Source organism: Gadus macrocephalus, chromosome 11 (genome assembly GCF_031168955.1).
Source record: "Gadus macrocephalus chromosome 11, ASM3116895v1".
In the NCBI taxonomy this organism is placed as follows: domain Eukaryota; kingdom Metazoa; phylum Chordata; class Actinopteri; order Gadiformes; family Gadidae; genus Gadus; species Gadus macrocephalus.
Window position 1 is genome coordinate 21,881,387 of NC_082392.1, and position 21,262 is coordinate 21,902,648.

Below are 21,262 nucleotides of genomic sequence, written 5' to 3' on the forward strand. Positions count from 1 at the left end.
GCGTCATCTCTTAGTAACGCGTGTGTTTTGGTTACTCGGTAACTAGGCTCACTAAACGTTCCCTCGCCCAGAAAACACATGCTGAATACGCTAACATGTCGAAAAAGAATGATAGAAAAGACGGAGAGAGGCCACAAAAGAAAAGTAACGTCAGCGCGGCCCCGACGGAGAGGTCTGAACGGGACGATGGCTTCTACCGGCTGCAGGTCCGAGCTCTGAAGGGCCAGGTGGAGAGGTAACTGCTCTAAAGTAGGGGTGCCCAAATTCTTCCCAGTGGAGGGCCAACATATAATCGGGGGGAGGCTCGTGGGCCAACATTTACAATTTTCAGTATATTAAGTTAAATATGGGTATAAATAGCATGCGTGTGCAAAATCAACACTATCACAAGGTCATTTGAAAAATGAATGACACTTTTTATTGTGCTTCACATTAATGTTAAAAAAAATCATAAATCTATCTTCTTTAAATTACAAAAATAATTGAAGTACTATGAAATATTTGAAGACAGACATGGAACATTACTAGGCCTTGGGCCTGTATCTTCAAATACAAAGACATTTTTTTAGTGCAAAAAGCAAAGTAACACAGGACAAAACATGCCCCCATTAAACATACAGAGCAGAACATACTCTGACACATTGGAGGTCCAGGCCTACACATTCTGCTTGAAGTAGGCCCATCAGTGGGAGACATGAAGCCTGTCATTGGTTTTTAAAATAACATGGGACAAAACATGCCCCCATTAAACATACAGAGCAGGGGCCGTATTACAGGAACCTCCTATCTTAAGTCCTAAGTTAAGATAGGAGAAGTGTAAGAGGATTTTTCTCAATTTGGTATTACAGAAACATATCCTATCTTAATTTAGAAATCCTTATCTCAGGTTAAGATATCCAAAGTAGGCGATCTAGCATCGAAATTCAGCTTTTATGTCTGTTACCTAGCATCAGATGAAGCTTACGCGCGCATCCAATATTTTTTAATTATCCGTCAACGCAACGGAGACAACAAGCGCTGTGATTGGTCCGCTAACAAAATCATTTCCTGTAATAGAGTGGCGAAGTCACGCCCCTTCCGGTAGAGAAAAATATGAATGGGTTTTCAATGGAGAGAAAGTAATTATTTTCTTATTGCCCAGGATTACACATATGTTGTTTGTGGATTTAAATTCAAATTTTTCATGTCAAGAGTTTGACCGTTTATTGTGCAATTGTTCAGCTAAAGGCTGTAGAGAAAACACAATGAGAAAGACTACACGTCTCGTATGTGACGTCACGCTCCCTGCGACTGGCGTGGCGTGGACAAGACCAATAATCTCCCCATCGGCATAACTGAAACGCGCCACATGCCCCAATTTATAATGGTTTTCACCTCTTTCAATGATTTTTTCTGGGGGGCAAGTGGGGCAGAAAATTTCGCGATATTTTTTTGTTTTCTTTGCGTGAAAAATTATCCTTTAAATCCACAAACAACATATGTGTAATCCAGGGCATATAAAGACTGGGACCAGAAGATAATTACTTTCTCTCCATTGAAACACATCATATTTTTCTATCTCATAGGTCCCATGGGCTCTACCGGAAGGGGCGTGACTTTGCCACTCTATAACTTCTCCGGTTTGACCTTGCACCTTATTTACTTTGTACATTGTTTACTTTGCAAATTAAGGACCAATACAACACTACATTGTTTGTAGTCAACATATAAGATCGATCAGGCGGCGAATTGCATTGCGTATCCGACATCCCAACGGAGAACTTTGAATGCTCGAAAGGTCTCCGTAGTTACGGGGTCGGATTACGGATAACGGATTAAGCCTTTCAACTAACATATTTCGTAGATCACCATTAAGCCTACATCTACGATTTTGCTGCGCTACATGTAACAAAAGAGCTGGCATCTCGCTAATTTGTAAAAGTAAATGACAGTTAGGAGAGCTGATGGGTCATCCTAAAATTAGGACAGTTTATTTGGGATTTGGATAATTTAGGATATTTCTGTAATACACATTTCCTATCTGGAGTTAAGATAAGAACACTGACTTTAGGATCGGCCGTTCTGTAATGACTTTTTTCCTAAATCCGATCCTATCCCTTGTTACCATAATTACCAAACAGATAAGATAGGATTTTCGAGTTAGGAAGTTTCTGTAATACGGCCCCTGGGGCCTCATTACAGAAACTTCCTAACTCTGAAACCCTATCCTATTTTGAGATAGGAAGGCATTTAGGGGTTTTGATATTACAGAAGGTTTCCTAACTTAACTTAGGAAGAAATCCTATCTTATCTTAAGATAGGAATTTAGCCATTACAGAACTATCCTAAATTAGGAATTTCTTAAACTAGGATCCCTAAGTTAGGTAGCCATACACCCTGTCCTAAATTCAAAATAACTGTCAACAACAGAAGAAAATGCTAGCAGCACTGCTAGTAGGTCTGTATGACAATGAAGACGAGGAACATCACAACAGAAATGTGATGGCTAAAAGGCTACAGAGACCGCATAATGATTTCTTTCTTTTTATTATTTGTATTTTTATTTCATTTTATCGCCTACGAAGACATTTAATTTTGAATTTGGTGGAAGAAATACTTTACTACTTTATTACTACCTCTTCTTGTTCTCTGTACCAATACCCGCCATGACCGTAGTACTAGTGCTACTAGCTTGCCGTCAGTGGTGGGTAGAGTAAGGAAAATCTATACTCAAGTAAAAGTAAAATTACTTCCTTCAAAATCTACTTTAGTAAAAGTAAATATTCCAATTGGAAAAGCTACTTGAGTAAGAGTAAAAAATTACTTCTTTTTTTTAAAAGCTACTCAAATTGCAAGTTACTTTACATTTTTGTATTGGAGTGCTTGGATCAATGAAAAATACATAACGTGTTAGAATGCGTGAGTGAGTGAGGGAGAGAAAGAGATGCACTCCTAAAACATTTCTTCACAAGTTGTACAACAAAAGCAATATGTACAACAAAAAATTTAATTTAATTTCAAACAAATTTGCATTAAGCTCTGTGCATGTGACAAAAGGCAAGAGCTTTGTAGGAACACAACCAATTAAACACAAACGAGACTGACTTGGTTGGCTGATTGGGCAATCAGATTTATCCAGCCTACGCACATAGCATGCACGCACACTCACAGAGCCAGACATGACAATGACGAACAAGTTTGTGAGTGGTGTGCAGTAAGGTTGCCGCGGTGTGGACATTTTCACACCGAGTAATACGCTTGTGTCAACACCGGTATTACCGGTATAAACGGTATTAACTTTGAAACTATAGGTCAACCGCCATCTTCTCCGTCAACTCTCCTCTCACACTCGGTGACAGCGGCTGGCAGCGCGCCAATTCACGGCGTCTTATAACGCTCTATATATAATAGTATAATATAATTTTATATAGGCCTATCATAATATCACGGCCAAAAGCTCTATGGGCCTCCGGATGGCCGAAGCGCGGGGAGCTCACGTAGGGATTGGGTTTCGCGGGGTTTGTTTACCGGCGTTGCTATGGCAGAGGTTGACACTAAGGTTTCAAAAGCGAGGTGCGAGGCACCTGGCCTAATTTGGGGAACTCAGAAAACTCATCCTAGCTCAATCTGAAGCTGAATGTTAGCTTCCACATAGTACGTGTTTAAAAAATAACAAACTTCTTCTTTGTTTACTTATATACCAAATGGTCACATCGTGCCATGAAGTTATTTCAGTCCACCGTTGCAACCTATTAAAGCTACCGCCCAGTTATATGTAGACCTGCATGCTTTCATCTGGATTTTATGCAAATGTAAATAACTAAGGCCCCGTTTACACGAAGGGAAAATGCAGATATTTCCACGCGGTTTGGCCTCTCATTTACACGAAAACACAGTTTTTGTCACAGAAAACGATCATTTCTAAAAACTCCGGCCAAAGTGGAGATTTCTGAAAACGCCGGTTGTGTGTTGTCGTGTCAATGGGGAGAAACAGGGTTTTAGGTTCTGAAGCGTCACATTATGCGGCAGGAAATGCTTAAGGTCATATGAGCGCCCTATGTTTACAGTTTGTTTGTTACAGGAAGACGCTTGTGTTATTCGTTGTTGTTGATTCTGAGGATTCTGATTGGCTTGCACGGCTTTATCCTTCTCCCTACTAGAGTTTAGATTCTCTGCCCGAGATAATACATAGGTTATACACTATATCATTGGTTTATTGGCCTAATCTGAGGAGAAACCTATGCCATAAACAGAAATAATGTAGGCCTTTATTACACGGGTCTTCTCAATGCCGTGGAACGCTCCGTTCACTTGCATGGGTAGTAGTCCGGTGACTTGTCAAGCCCAGCGTCTTCCGTTGCTAAGTGACGTCACCGTCTTTGCAGACAAATTATTTCTCTGCTGATCAACACTAAGAATGCTGGTAACGAATAAATTGTAAAAAGACACACCATGTGAAGTTATTTTTTCGTTTTGGCAAGTAGCCGTGTAATAAGCGGGATAATGTATAGAACGTCACCGGTTATTGTCGAAAATAAGTCGAAGCAAGACACCTTCGCTGCGCGTCGGTCGGTGTACTGTTCGTCCTGTCGGGGCTTATTTTCCCGATAATGACCGGCGTTCTATACATTATCCCTTACATATATATTTAGCAGAGTAGGCCTAGTAACAAATGTGTACAAAGTTACATATGTATTAAAAAAAAAAGTCGGGTTGAAATCGGGCTCGGGCTCATAATTACGGTTAATGTGTCGGGTCGGTCCGGGCTCGGACAGAACGTGCACGGGCTCGGGCCGGGTCGGGCTTGATTTTCTGGGCCCGATCTAAGCTCTACTACACTGCCGCCCATAGGTTTGGCATAGTTATAATGGCGCTCGACGGCGTATTTATGCGTTTTGATGTAAACGACAACTTTTTTGAAAACGATGCTGTGTGCACAATGTTATTTTGGAAAACAGAGGGGGGGAAATATTTGTTTCTATAAATACCCTGCTACGTATAAACGTGGCCTGTGACTAGTGCCGAAACACTGCCAGAGACCGCACTGCGATTGAGTGACAGGAGGCGGGGCTATGTTCGCGCTGTAGCGCTGTGTGTCTGTTAACTCGCTGTCCGAAAGAAGAGAAGACAGCGCGCTGATCAATTGCAAATGTATCTATTTTGTGTGATTTTACGGAAGAAAATGGTTGCTTTGCAGTTTTTAGAAACTCTTAAATATATATGAATGTATATGAACAAACCCTAAAAAATGCACTTGCCCTTTCGGGCAACCAGGAATAATCTCAACTAGTGTCAACCCCTGTATGGTAACCCCTTGTAAGGAAGCACGTCAATTCTCGGCGCGACAATTCTCCCGCACAGAGCAGAACTGTGGCCTATTCTACACATTTTAATTTTCTTAATTATAAATATATTATTCATTTTTACTGAATTTGTTTTTTATTATTAAAAAAACAAACAAAAAAAACGGTGTTGCCGGTGTGCAACACAGAGTAATCGGTGTTGGCCTCAACACCGGTAACACCAGTAATACCGTATACCGCGGCAACCCTAGTGTGCAGAATACAGTGTAACATTAGAATTATATAAACTATACGTGGACCGTAACTCCGCACCCCCGGCGAAAATATCTTCCTGCGCGTCTGCATCCATGCGTTTCTAGTCCTCAGTCCCAACGTAACGGTCGACTCGTCTCCTCGGCTATGGAATTGCAACAATGTTGCAACCTAGGGAGGGTGCGTCGCTAACGTGTACGCTTGTATTAGTCAACGAAGATAATGTCTTTATCAAAATACTAATTTTAATGAAGGCACAATGGAAAATGTAATTGAGTAAAGAGTAGAATTCTAAATCAAATATTTACTTGAGTAAGAGTAAAATTACAGACTTAAAAAGGGAACGTGAAAAGTACTCGTTACCCGAAAAATTTACTTTTTTACTCATTTGCGTTACTTTTAACGCGTTATTACCCACCACTGCTTGCCGTCATTAACAAAGATCCTCAACAGTCTCTGTTAACGTTAAAAGTAACTAATTCTATCAATCTCACGCACACTCTGAGTGCAGAAACAGACATAACCTGACGATTGCCGATCGAAAAATCGGATTGAAAGAACAGTTAGGGTTATCTTAATTACCTAAATTAAGATAAGATAGGATGCCAAAAATAAGATAGGAAACGGCCAACAGGTTAGGGACTGCTTCTGTAATAGGAAGTTATATAGGATGTTCCTATCTTTGAGTCCCTAACTTAAAGGAGCATTTCACCGGTGGAGGCATGAATATGTATTGAAATTGGGTCCTATATGTAGTCGAATAATAAAATAAAATTCTAATTTGGTGCCGTCTTGACCGAGAAAAGGTTTTATCAACAGCCTCTGTTAGCTTAGCTTCAGACGCTGTGGATGTTAGTTTCTGCTGGTGAAGTCCCACCCACTGGCACTGCTCTAATAGTTCTGTAGCGTCAGTGGGTCCCACCCCCTATAGGGGGGTGGGACTAGTGCTTGTAGTCTTACGAGAATCCTCCCCTCTTACACTTCCTATTTACTTCTACGCAAAAATCGTCATATTGCGTCATCTTAAACCGGAAGTGTTGGAGATCGATAAGGATCTCTCCAGTCTCTCAAGAAAAGAAGGGAATGATGCACGACCAGTCAAAAATATGAGTGGGTTTCTAACGATACAAAGCTTAATGGAAATGGGTGAAGTTTCCCTTTAAGTTAGGATGAGAAGTTAGGCTTTTTTCTCAGAAAAAAAAGTAAAAAATGGTAAAAAACCATGACCCTTCCCAGTGCCTGTCTTACCTATGCCCGCCACCTCTATAGGCTAGTAATAATTTCAAAACAAAAGCATAAATAAACTCAAATTAACTAATTTATAATACAAACGAGAAAAAAAACTAAAATAGTCATATTATTTTATATTAAGCAAACAAACTAAAAAAATGTTTTACAATTAAATCTAAGAACTGCATAGCTCCAACATTCTGCCCCCTAATAGGGAAAAGTGTAAACACCCAATTACTTAAATACATATGGGGAGCTATTCTCTCTACCTGCCCCTAACTCTTAAGACTATATTCTACAGTATTCTTCCTGATAGCTGGATGGATTGTGCTGGAAGAAATATAAATTAAAGATGGAAGACAGGACAGATGGAGAAAAATAAAGAATATTGTCCATTGTCTTATGCCGTAGCCTCCAGGAGCAGGCATATCTTGGTCACAGGTCTTTCCAACACGCTGGTCTTGGTTTGGATGCAGATGGAGCGGACCAATCCTTTGGAGTCCGGTTTTGTACTCAGAACTCTGCCAATCAACCAAGATCCTCTTGGGGCTGTAGCATCAGCAATGATGACAATATCTCCTTGAGAGAAGTTTCTTCTTGGATAAGCCCATTTTCGTCTTTCTTGCATTGCAAGTAAATATTCAGATGTCCACCTTTTCCAGAACAGCTCTGCCTTATACTGCACTTGCCTCCATCTTCTTCGGATGTAGAGGTCACTCTGCTCAAAAAATCCATCTTTCCACTCTCCTGGTGGAAAGATGGATTTGCCTTTTAGCAGAAGAATATGGTTTGGTGTTTAGGCTTCAAGATAATTGGGGCATCCGAAACCTTTGTGATGGGTCTGTCATTTAGCATTGCCTCTACCTCACAATACAGCATCTGCAGGCCTTCATCGTTCAATACCTGCTGTCCAAGAACTGAGGTGAGTATGCTTCGTACTGAGCGAATCAGACGTTCCCAAACACCATCTTGATGTGAAGCAGCTGGTGTGTTAATGCTCCACTTAATTCCATCTTGAATCAAGGCACCTTGGATTTTCGCATTGTTTAGCTCTACAAGGCTTCGTTTTAACTCTTTGTTCGCACACCAACAAAATTTGTGCCGTTGTCGGATCTCAAACTCGACACAGGGCCTCTTCTGCAAATTAATCTCTGTATGGCATTAATGCAAGAGTGTGTGTCAAGGGAGTCTGCCACTTCAAGGTGCACTGCACGACTGGTCAAACAGGTGAAGAGCACTCCATACCTTTTTAAAAGGCCTCTTCCTCTTTTGACAGCGATTGGGCCAAAATAATCAACTCCCACGTTTGTGAAAGCGGCCTTGTCTGGCATAATCCCCTCTTCAGGTAAGTCTGCCATCTTTTGCTCTCCAAGTTTTCCTCTGTGGCGTATACACACAGTGCATTCTGTTATTGTCCTTCTTGCTGCAGAATTGGCACTAATGATCCAGTATTTCTGTCGAAGTCTGTAAAACATGTGGTTTCTACCAGCATGTCCAAGTTGTTGATGAATGTGGCGTGTAATAAGCTGGGAAACATGCAGGTCCTTGAAAGGATAACAGGATGCTTGGTCTCTGATGGTAATGCAGATTTATGCAAGCGACCACCAACTCAAATAATTCCATCCTCCAGTATAGGATCTAGCTTGTACAGAGGACTGTCCTTGGATACGTTTGAGTCGCCTTTCAATGAGGTGATTTCACTCGCAAACCTTTTTTTTCTGAACAAAACAAATGATTGCCTTTTCTGCTTCATCATAATCTTGTGGAGTCGAGGTTTTTCCTACAAGAGCGCCTTTAAAACTCTGAAGTTTCTGTTCCACAGAACGTTTAACTCTGGCGTCCTCATCGCTCTCAGTGGCTTTAAGTTCTCTCCTCTTTTGACTCAGAAGCGACAGAACTCTTTTAAGATGAAGGAACCAGGCAACAGACACTTTTTGCTCAGTTTGTTGTAACAACTGAGCAGCCAGTCTTCACTTGGTTGTTATCTCCACCACGAAGTGGTCCATTAATGACCCAGCCAACTCTTGTTCGGACTGCGTATGGTCCTTCGCCTTGACTGTTGATCAGCTCCCAGGGTTCCATCACTTTTTCTGCATCAGTGCCGATGAGCAAATCCACATCTGCATTAATATCGTGAAGCTTTACATTCCTCAGATATGACCACATTCCAACATCTTCTTGACGTGGGATGTTCAACCTTGACACCGGCATAGTGTTATGAGTTAAAGTATTAGGCAACTCAATAAAATCATTGGAATCAATACCATACACTTCCAAACCAGTCAATATGGTGGTGCCCACAATTTTTTGTTGACCCATTGTCCTTAGTAGGATGTTGGCTGGCTTGCCTTTCAAGCCCAATTTCTCTGCCAAACTGACTGTACAGAATGTACTGGAACTCCCCGGGTCCAGAAATGCATACGTCTGCAGAATTGTGTTACTCATGTGGGCTTTAACTTTGACTGCAACAATGGAAAAGACAGCATTGTCCTCATCCCCGGCCCCTATATTCAAGATTCAAGATTCAAGATGCTTTATTTATCCCGAGGGAAATTACTATGCAACAGTTACAATACAAAGGTGGGAAAGTAATACAGGGTTAGAGTCAAAATAGATAAAATAGATAGAAATAAAATAAGTACAAACTAAATAAGTGAAAAGGAGCGATTGGATAAAAGTGGTATTAGTGGTAAAAGTGGTAAAGTGATAAATATTATAGCAGCAATTGTTGGCAGCATAAATTAACTAAAGTGATTAATTGAAAATTGGGTTAAAATAAAAATAAGTAAATATATAAATAAATTAATTGGGTAAAAATAATTAAATAAATAAATAAAGTGACATTGGTCTCAGGGCATAGTGTCTCCACAGTCCCTTCTGCAGCAGGAGGTAGATGCATTAAACAGTCTGATGGCCACAGGAAGAAAATACTTCCTCTGGCGTTCTGTGTTACACCGGGGGAGGATGAGTCTGTATGCCTACATATTTGAGGCTGTCCAGGTGAAACACTTCAGAACAACGGCTAAAGGAGATTTCTGAATTGGTTGATTTTTGGGTTGTTCAGCTTGGGTGTTGTGGGGATCTGTTTGTAGGGATATTTCCCGACGGCCTGTATAGGTCCGGGAACGATATCCCTGCACGGCTCTGTGCAAACTCAGCTGTTCGATCTGACGATCGCTTGCTGAGTTGGGGATTGCCTAAATCAGAGTTGGCCCATGCCGACGGGAGCGTAATGGGATGGGGGTGGGGGGGAATGGAGTAAAGTGGGTGAGGATAGACTCAAAAGGAAAGGGAGAGGATATCATTCTCCAGCCAGTGATGTGGATAATTCACAGGCCAAAGCAATGAGACCAGACCAAAAAACTGATCATGGGTTTAAGGTTCTGATCAAAGTGAAGGGAGGTGTTGGGTTTTCTGCTGCTAGTCCCCTTAAATTGACTAATGAATTAAAAAAAGAGATAGGTGATGTAATGCATGCTTCTATTCTGCAAAATGGGAGGATTTCTATCATCTGCAAGGCAACAAGACAAGGGGCTTAATATAAAAAATGTGCTGGGTAAGGGAGTGGATATGTTCAAGCAACGGATTAGTACAGGGGTTAAATGAGTTGTGTATAATGTGTCTTTGGAAGTGTCTGAGCAAGAGTTGTTATCTTCTCTGAAGGGGGCTAATGTCATAGCTGCAAAACAAATGGGGAAGGGTGAGAATGGAAGAGGGACCGCTCCTGTCCTCCTACCTTTAAAGATGATGTGGTTCCTAAGAGAGTCATGTTGGGATACATGAGTTACCCAGTGAGAGAGTATGAAAGACCTCCTCTGAGATGCTTTAAGTGCCAGAGATATGGCCATGTGGCAGCTGTGTGTAGAGGAAAGCAAAGGTGTAGACGATGTAGCAAGGATCATGAATGGAAAAGAGTGCAAGGAACCTGTGAAGTGTTGTAACTGTGGGGGTGATCACCTGGCTTCCGTTCAGGGGGTGTCAAAACTATGTCAAAGCAGAAAATGTTGAATGAATAAAGAAGGAAAACAAAATATCTTATGCAGAGGCAGCCAGAAGGGTGGAGGAGAGCAGGCTGGGCAGTCAAAGTACAGCTGTTGACTTTGCCCCTTTTGCAAAGGGGCATGCTATAGCTGTAAATGATTATTCAGTTTTGACAAGCAAGAAAGGGCTACTGGCATTCATGGTTGAAGCAATGTGGAGGGTTAAATTGGTGGCAAAGAAAAAATCGGATGTGGCGCGAGAAATTGCTTCTGCTGCAGAAAGTCTGCTAGGTTTCAAGGGAATAAATCCTATGTTATTCGTCAGGAATGGAAGTGCACCAATAAATAATATTCAATGAGAGTGAGCGCAGATTCCGAGCGTTGATGGCAGAAAACAATGATAGTGGGTGAGGAGTGGGCCAAATAAAATTGGTCGTGGGCCAAGTTTGGCCTTGGGCCCCAAATTGGGCAGCCCTGCTTTAGAGTCTAGAGGGACAGGTGGAGAGGTAACAACCTTAGTGCTCTAGAGGGCCAGGTGGAGAGGTAGGAACAGCCTCAGGGCTTTTACTTTTCAAAAAAGAACATTGATTCTCGGACTCCAATGCCTAACAGTTTAATATAAGGTGAAAGTTGTCAAACCTGTCGTGTCATTAAAGGAGACGTATTATGGCGTTTTCACAACAAGTAAACATAGTATTTGAGTTCCAGAAAACATGTTTTTAAAGATGTTTGCTGGATATAGCTTTTAGGAAAAAAAAACTCACCTACCACTATTCCCTTCTGTTTCAGTACCTTCAGAATAGGCTGTTTCTGGTGTCTGTAGCTTTAATGCAAATTATCTGCTGCCCATTGACCAATGAGCTGTCAGATTGAACCACAGCATGGACAAGAAGGAACTTTTGCAGTTTTCGGACTCCTGGAGCTCTATATCTATATAATATAATATAATATAATATATTATTATATTATATAATATAATAATGTAATCTGGCACTTTCACAACTAGTAAAGACACTAGTGGGGGATATCTTGGACATGGTTTAAGAGAATTGGGGGAAAGGGACTTTTGCCTTGACCCTCTGAAGTCCATGAGCCGCGACATGGAGGAGAAAGGGATTGTACTCCTGGAGCTGAGCTGCCGGACTGCCGCCGAAGCTTCGGCGACACCACCGGAGCTGCCGGACTGCCGCCGTCGAAGCAGTTCGGCCGCCACCGAGGCAGTCCGGCAGCTCCGGCGGGGGTACTCCGGGAGCTGAACTACCGCCGAAGCTTTCCGGCTGTTCCGGCGACAGTCCGGCAGCTCAGCTCCGAGAGTACAATCCCTTTCTCCATGTCTCCTCCGGACTGGCAGCTCCGGCGGGGGGAGCTCGGAGGCAGTCCGGCAGAGAAAGGGATTGTACTCCCGGAGCTGAGCTGCCGCCGAGTTCCCCCCCCCCCGGAGCAGCTATGCTCAGATTGGAGGGGAGTTGGGAAGTGGGAGGTAATATTCAACTGTGCCCCCTTCCTACGTAGGAAGGGTCGCTGAAACCATGGACATAATAAAGGATGGACCACAGACTGGAAAATGGCCGCCCATTCATTCCTATACAAACTGCTCAGTGGCGCAGGGTAACATACAGGAGCGATTTGCTTCCGCGTTATGGGGCCAAGACACGTGACCTAGTCCGTGACGTACCGGATGCAGAGATCTTCTTCTTCTTCTAGTTTAGTGGAGGATCATAGTTTTTCCCCATATACCGCCACCTACTGGACTACTACACAGGAGTTTGTGACAAGGACGTTGGCAAATGATACTTTAAATCATAAAAATAAATTCAAAGAAAAAACCAAACTAACGAAACAAAATAAACAAAATAAAACAAACTAACAAAATAAATGAGTAAATAAAAAAAAAATATATATTATAATAATAATAATACATTTAATTTAGAGGCGCCTTTCAAGACACCCAAGGTCAACCCAATATATACTTAAGGTTAAATTCTTCTAATTAGGTTAGTATCTTTTAGCTAATTTATCCGCAATTTCATTGCCATTTTTTCCATGGTGGGCTGGAATCCAACAGAACTAAATAACTAAACCAAGGCTTATAATATTTAAAAGAAGATGCTTTACCTCTATCACCAAATCTTCACGTATTGAATTATCTGTTATAAAACTTAGTATCTACAACCCATCTAAGAGCGGTTATTATTGTGGCCATCTCGATTGAGTATACTGATAAAGTCACCCACTCTATATCCATATCCTTTTTTAAATTCTGGAATATATATGCCAATACCACATTGTCCTTTGGGTAATCATTTGCGTTTATCACACTGTTCATTCATTTCACTGTTCTTCCTCTCATTCCTTTCCTTACTTCTTCTTTAGGCTACCTGTCTTTGTTTCCATTTCCACTCATCTGCCCCAGCCAAACAGCCAAAAAAAGTGTTTGGTTAAAATTTGGGGTGGGGGGTCTTGTAATAAAAGCTTTTTTTTATTGTAACACTTGGTTCAAATCCTATTTCTTACACATGCAGCCATTTGGACACCATTCTATGATAGCTGATAACCAAGGCACACACTGTAATACTATAATCAAGAGGACATACAGGCAGTTCAAATAAAAAGAGATAGAACTTTATTGATCTGGAAACTTCATAAATATGTAAGATTGCTCCATATAATACCATAGTAACATAGTAAACGTATGTAGGCCTAAAAAATTCAGTTCAATGTTATTGCTTAAGAAACAGATTCCTTCCAACTAACTATTTACGAAAAATGCAATCAATAATTTATATAAAAGTAAATGTTTACATATCGACCAGCAACGAAGTTGGAGTAGCCTACCCAAATAATGAATTGTAATACACCAACATTGTCAACTGTCATACATAGCTAACCATAACCCTGTCATACATAGCTAAACAAGTAAATGAAAATGAAATACCTACCAACGCAACTGAAATGTTAATATTAGACAATTAACAATATTATGAAAATTACGTAGGTCTCCCATAATCATTCAGGTAGTCAATACGTCCGTGCCTGTTACAGCTATTTCAATGATATGTGTGTTATATATCCGTGTTCAACGCCATTCATGTTAAGTAAAAGGACAAATCTCAGACTTTGGAAGTTAATGGAAGTTAATTCGGAATTTAATTTAATTCGGAAGTTAATGGAGCCGTGCACTTCAAAATAGGTCCATAGCAACGAGACGTTTGTTTCAGTACGACTCCTTTCAGCTGCCCACCCAACATAAACTGCTAATAAAATGCTTGAGGAGGCGTTTTGAAATGAAAAAACTTACATTTTTTTAGAACAGGGTAGAAATATAATTATGAGCCTTTGATTGATATCCAGACATTTTTTGCGGAGACACAATCCTGTTCCCCACTTGTATTGGAGTGGACGGCGATATCTACTTCTGGGCCACATGAAATGACGGACCCCCGTCCACAGCCAGCTTAAACAGCTGCAATACCAGGCTTGGCCTCTGAGCACTGGTGGATTGCGGAAGTATGAGCCTATCCTGGGGGCCTGGCTGAAACTGACTCGCTTGTTTGGTAACGGTAGGCGGGGTACTTTCAGAAATGCATATCTCACTCAAAAGATCATGTAGGGACTTTTTTCAAAGCTTGTATGTGTGTGGGAGCACCAGAGACCCAAAACAAATCCCTGGAAAAGTGTTGTTTTCATAATATGTCCCCTTTAACAAACATTGTTTGAATGCTCCTTCTTTAGGCTACTAAACAAATATTTAAAAGGAACACATTTTCCTTTCCATGGCCTAGTCCCACTTGGCTACACGGTGCTAGGGATGTAGGTCTACTCATGTTTTTACATTCATATGACAATGCTGCCGTCCTCCAGGTATCAGCAGAAGTGCGATGAGGCAGAGCTGCAGAAGGCAGACTCCTTGTTGCGCTACTCCCAGCTGGAGCAGGAGATGAAGGACGTGGTCCAGTACCTGAAGCGCTCCGTGGCCCAGCTGGAGGAGGAGCTGATGGGATGCGCAGCGCGACTGGAGTCTGAACAACGCACCTGGGAGGAGCAGAACCGTTCCCTGGAACTCCGGCTCAGTAAGCTCCAACAGGAGCACCAGGAGAAGAGCGAGAAGCTCTCCTCTGAGAACATGATGCTGGGTGGGTTGAAGATTGATCACCTGTCACGTTATGTTTCCATCACATGGAATGTGTCATTGATCACCTCTGATATTTTATTGATCATCTGTAATATTTTTATATTTTATTGATTACTTGTGATGTTTTATTGATCACCTGCTATATTCTACTGATATTTTAATGATAACCTTGCCCTATGGACAGGATGTGTATGTACAAATGACCATCTGACATGCTTCAGGCAGCATGTCATGATCTCCGGCTGAAACCCTGTTTGTCTGCATACCAACTCACTGTTTACTTCTCCTATCATCTACTCCCCTCTCTCCTTTGCCCTCTCCTTCCCCTTCTCACTCCTATCCTCTGTCAACCTCTCTGCTCTCCTCCTTTCCAGTCCGCTCTCTCCCCTCCTCCTCTCTCTGCTCTCCTCCGTTCCTCCTCTCCTCTGACCGCCTCTGCCTCTCCCCTCTTCCTTTCTCTCTCCTCTTCCAGTCTCTTTCCTCTCCTCCTCCCTTCTACTCCTCCTCTCCTCCTCCCTTCCTCTCCTCCTTCCCGTGTCCTCCTCTCTAATCTCCTGCGCCCTCTTTCCACATCCCTATTTCCTCTGTCCACCTCGGTTCTCTTTCCCTCCTTCTCTCCTCCTCCTCCTCCAGCCGGAAAGCTAGCGTCTCTAGAAGAGTTTGGGGAGCAGAAGGAGAGATTGATGTCAGATTTGTCCTCGCTGGAGAAACAATTAGCCAATGAGAAGGAGGCGCACAACAAACAACTTTATGAGCTGCATATGGAAGCTGCTCTGGAACAAGCTAGGTGCATTACACTTAGTATTAACATAATGCTACTATATTAGGTGCACTATATTAGCATAGTATAAAATTACTTTATTTGCTATATATTATATTAGTATCCTATACAATTACTATATTAGATGTATTATATTAGTTTAGTATATGACTATAATTGATGTATAAATACTAATACTAATATATTAGTATAGTATAATTAGTATTATATTGCTATATTAGATATATTAGTACAGTATAATATGCCTATAGTAGATCAATTAATTTAATTAATGAATCAGTATAGTATATTAGTATAGTATAATATTAGTATAGTATAATATTACTTTATTAGCTCTTTTATATTAGAATAGTATAATATTATATTGTACTCAAAAAAGGGAAAAAGGATAACTTAACAACTTAACTATATACTGTAATATATAAGCATAAAGTATATTATAGTGTACTATATTGTAATATTCTATACTATATTAGTATTAAGTATATTACAGTATAGTATACTGTAATATACTATACTATATCAGTATAAAGTATATCATAGTGTATGACAGCATATTATAAAGTGTTATTGTTGTATAGGTTAAGGCTGGAATGTGTGGGGAAGGTGGCAGTCTACATAGAAGTGTAGGATACTATGTGTGCACAATAGGGATGTGTCGGTCGCAACTGATTCGTTACAACGAACGAATCCCGAACGTGAACGACAAGAACTGGTTCCCCAAAACAAGAAGAACTGGTTCTTTGATTCTTTTTTTTTTTAACATAAACCAAACATATGGTCACGTAAATAAAATAAACGAACGAACAGAGCTCCGTCTCCCCGCGACTTATATTGATTGAGTCTACAACTTTCTCAAAGATTCAGCCAATGAGAGGTAGCAATGGTGTTGGAATGGCACCTGGGTAAACCAATGACAAGGCGGTACCGTCGAATATGCGCACTTTCTCTGTCTGACGTATCTTGGGTCATACCATTCGACGTGGGGCCACTCATATATCCCCCTACATTTTTTCGAAAATAGACTTGACCTCCAGCTGTTTATTGGATAAACGCATTTCCCAATCCCAGGAGTCTTTGCTCCATTCTACGTCAATTTAAGAACAAACAAAGAAATTAAACTGCAGTTCGTATTTTTTATTTATGACCATGCAAGTTCTGTAATGCCTGAACATTGAAGAATTAAATGTAAAGTAAAATAAAATTATAAATGTAAAACCATGAATGAAATATAGAGAGTAAGCAAGTGGTATAAATATTGGTGGGACGTTTGATATACTATATAGCAGGCATCTCCAAACGGCGGACTGCGGTCTTGACGGTCCTATCTGGACCCATGACCAATTAAAAAAAAAAAAAATTCTAAGAAAAAGTTTTTTTACGACCGAATCAAATAAACGAATCGTTATAGTGAACTGAACTGAAAGAACTAGTTCCCGGAAAATAATCATTTTGCCCATCCCTAGTGCACAACGGTTATTATATTAACTTCAGTTTTCACGCGCGCGTTGCGCACGCTCATCTCTAGCTGTAATTAAACCCATAGCATTAATGTGGAAAGCCCAGTCCATAATGAAACAAATTTCTGAGCGCATAATATAATAACATCTCGGGCTCTACATCGGTTCATCCACACATTTACACACCGCGACAACCATGCAAGGCGACAACTAGACAACTGCTCTACCTCCTGAGCTAAGCCGAGCCTTGACATACGGTTTGTGTGCTTCCGTGTATGTGTCGCTGTCTTTGTCTTGACGTGCGGTGTGTGCGCGTGCGTGTTTGCAACCCAGTCGCCAAGAAAAAACGTTGATGGTGTACGTTTCCATGAACACTGGATACGTAGCATTTCAACGTAAAAAATAGCGTGCTATACCTACAGTATCCACGCGTGCCGCTGTGGAGGCGGGTTTCGGGGTTTGGGTTTCACGGCTTTCGCGGCAAATTGTGGACACGATTGTTTAGGGGGGGGGGGGGAGGTAGACTGTTGTTGACCGGGGAGGGGGGGGGGGGGGGGACACGTTTGTTGAGGGGGGACGACGACACGATTGTAGGGGGGGGGGGGGGGACGACACGTTAGTTGAAGGGGGGGGGGGGGGGACGACACGTTTGTTGAGGGGGGGGGGAGACACCTTTTTTAGGGGGGGGGGGGGGGCACGCTCGACAACGAGAGTTGGTTTTTATTGAACGCTCGACAACGAGAGTTGGTTTTTGAACAATGAACAATGAACACACGAACAATGTTAATAGAACAACACACAACCACATAACATCCCGAACCCATCAACCCCACTTAATCCTAACAACAAAACAAGTTAACAAAAGCCCCATTTGTCAACTGACAACCCCAATTCCCAGAATCCCCCGCGGCTCCGGAACACGGCGTAGCTTATATTAATCTTTATTATCTGAATGGGAAATGCAATATTTTAGGACAGATACACCATTAAACGCGTTTCTAATAACATTTCTAGCGAGAAACATACTTTTTACTTGCATAATCTTCAGTCAGTGATTGTGTCTGATCTTTAGTTTTATAGTTATTAGGATTTGATCGGCTCGCTCGCATGTTTCAACGACGTCAGGTTGGGCTGCTTTCGCTAAACTAGCAGCTCACGTGCTTCCTGCGTTTGTGTTATTAAACTGTTACTTTATGTAACTTTTAATGATATCATCTTGTTAGAAACACGTATATCTGAGAGCCAACCCAGTCGCCAAAAGCATACGTTGACAGTGTACGTTTCGTGAACACTGGATTACGTCGCATTTCAAAATAGCGTGTTATACACACACACACACACACGCACGCACACACACACACACACACACACAAGCACACACACGCACACGCACGCACAGACACACACAGACACACACAGACACACAGACACAGACACACACGCACACACGCTGTGGCATCCCGCCCCTGAAGCCTCGGCCTTCACGGTCCCGTGGGACCGTGAAGGACGGGGTGTACCACCCCCACCCACCAGCCGGCGACGGAGAGCACCGGGTCCTTCCCCCCAATCAGCGGGATGGGGGACACCTGGCGGCTGGGAGGAGGAAGGCCCGGAGCCACTATAAGAGAGGCAGAGACACGCATGGACGAGAGAGGCAGAGACACGCACGGACTGCAGAGGCTTGAGGCTCACGGAGACCCGAGCGCACCCTTGTCCTGTTTAACCATTGAAATAAACGCTGAAGTCGGCTTAAACCAACCGTTGCCACGTGTTTCACTGAATCCCGGCGCATTCTTCATTCCCGGATACCACATATGGTGGAGAATGCAGGCAACTTGAGCGTTCCCACTACTACGACCCCACCATGCAGAACCCGGACGGAGCCGCGGCGTTGGCTGCCCAGCAACACCAGCGGGAGACCACCGAGAGCCTCGCCCTGCTCCGCGAAGCGGTTCTGCGGCTGACTCAGCACGCCGTCCGCGCTGCGCCGACCGCCGCCCCGACCAGCCGCCTCACGAAGCTGGGACCGGAAGACGACGTGGAGGCTTACCTCGAGGTCTTCGAGCGGACCGCACAGCTCCAGGATGAGGCCCTCAAGCACGCCTGGAGCCACGTCCTGGTTCATGACGGGCAGGCCCGAGACTCGGTGAGTCACACACCACACCCGCACTTCAGCACCAGGGGGGGTCTGTTGTATCGAGTAGCCTCCGGGGAGGGGGGAGTGAGGGAACAGCTAGTGGTGCCCCGTTCCTACGTCAGTAAAGTGCTTTTTATGGCCCACACCCACCTCATGGGGGCCCACCTGGGCATGGACAAGACCCGGGAGCGGGTCCTAGCCAGGTTCTATTGGCCAGGGGTTAAGCGGGATGTTGAGCGCCACTGCCAGGGATGCCCCGAGTGCCAGCGGGTAGCCCCCCGGGCCATCGCTAGACACCCCCTCATTCAACAAAACCCTAAAGCAGATGCTCAAGAAGGCCATGCAAGCCGACGGGAAGAACTGGGACCAACTACTACCCCACGTACTGTTCGCAGTACGGGAGGTCCCCCAGGCGTCCACCGGGTTCTCCCCCTTCGAGTTGCTATCCCTTGGAGGCCCCGCGGGATCCTGGATATCGCCAAGGAGGCCTGGGAGAGCCAGCCGTCCCCCCACCGCACCACCGTGGACCACGTGGAGCAGGTGCGTGACCGCATGGCCCGGGTGTGGCCCATCGTCCGGAGGCACCTCCAGCAAGCGCAGCAGGCCCAGGCGAGGGTCTATAATCGAGGAGCCCAGCTGAGGACCTTTCAGCCAGGGGAACTGGTTCTGGTCCTGGTCCCCACGGCGGAGTGCCGGTTCCTGGCCAAGTGGCAGGGACCCTACGAGGTGGTGGAACGCGTGGGCGAGGTGAACTACCGGGTCCGCCAGCCAGGGAGGCGGAAGCCGACGCAGCTATACCACATCAATCTCCTGAAGCAGTGGAGGGGGGGGGGGCAGACACCCGCCGACCCCGCTCCCTTGTCCCTGGCGGCCCGGCAGGAGATCCTGGAGGTCCCGGTGGGGGAGGACCTCAGCCCGGCCCAGAGGCACGACCTGGACGAGATCGTCCTCCAGCATCGGGACGTGTTCTCCGACCTGCCGGGGAGGACTGCCGCCACCCACCACGACATCCGGACGGCGCCAGGCATAAGGGTAAGGGTTCCGCCCTACAGGATCCCAGAGGCCCGGAGGGAGGCCATACGGACCGAGGTGCGCCGAATGCTGCAGCTAACCATTGAAATAAACGCCGAAGTCGGCTTAAACCAACCGTTGCCACGTGTTTCACTGAATCCCGGCGCATTCTTCATTCCCGGATACCACAACACACACACACACACACACACACACACACACACACACACACACACACACACACACACACACACACACACACACACACACACACACACACACACACACACACACACACACACACACACACACACACACACACACACACACACACACACACACACACACACGGTGCATTTCGCTGCTAAAACAACAACAAAAAAATATTCCCTCAAATATTATTACTAAAGAACCGTTTTCCAAATAACGAAATGTAAACCAATGCATTCTGAATGGGAGTGTTTCTCCGATTTTTCCCATGCTACACAGAACGAAATGTAAACCCATGCAAATAAAGACTTCATGGTCATAATAATTTAAATATCTCTCCTGAGTGTGTTGGGTGATATTCTATTTTTTTCAACGGGGCTGCATCCAGTCACTTGACCGTCATGGTTGCTATGGTGGTTGCTATCGACCGCCCCCTCTAATCCTTACATGGCTCTAAAAACCACGCGGCAAAGGAGCTGCCGTAAATTGTGTTTTTGTCGTAAACTGGGGTCCGACGGTTAAAAAATAGACAGATATTCCGAGGTATCCTTAAAAGGCAGCTTGGATGTTTTTATTTTCTGCAGTTTAGACTTCTTCTATAACCTATTTTTGAAAGCAAAACACCAAGTTCATTGATTTAACGAGGCAGGGTTATTTGAAACAATTTATTCAATAAATATTTTTGGTCATTCCTTCTCCTGAGTTTGCTTCCTATTTATGTCTAGTGTACACCCCTACTGTCCAAAAGCATCGCCCCCCCCCCTCCCCATATGGATTTGGAGAGTTG

General features: G+C 43.6%; 1 protein-coding gene across 2 annotated transcripts in view; it reads left to right on the top strand.

The window, feature by feature from the left end:
* The first annotated feature begins 17 nt into the window (after positions 1-17).
* The window catches only part of cfap157 (cilia and flagella associated protein 157), a 29,495-nt gene continuing 8,250 nt past the window's right edge, over positions 18-21,262 (top strand). The window contains exons 1-3 of one of the 2 annotated variants that reach the window (XM_060065787.1): positions 18-235; positions 14,606-14,877; positions 15,510-15,663. In XM_060065787.1, the coding sequence (XP_059921770.1) occupies positions 96-235; positions 14,606-14,877; positions 15,510-15,663 (566 nt within the window). In that variant the 5' untranslated portion in view covers positions 18-95. The remainder of the gene's footprint in view (positions 236-14,605; positions 14,878-15,509; positions 15,664-21,262) is intronic. The other variant, XM_060065786.1, reaches the window with a different exon arrangement.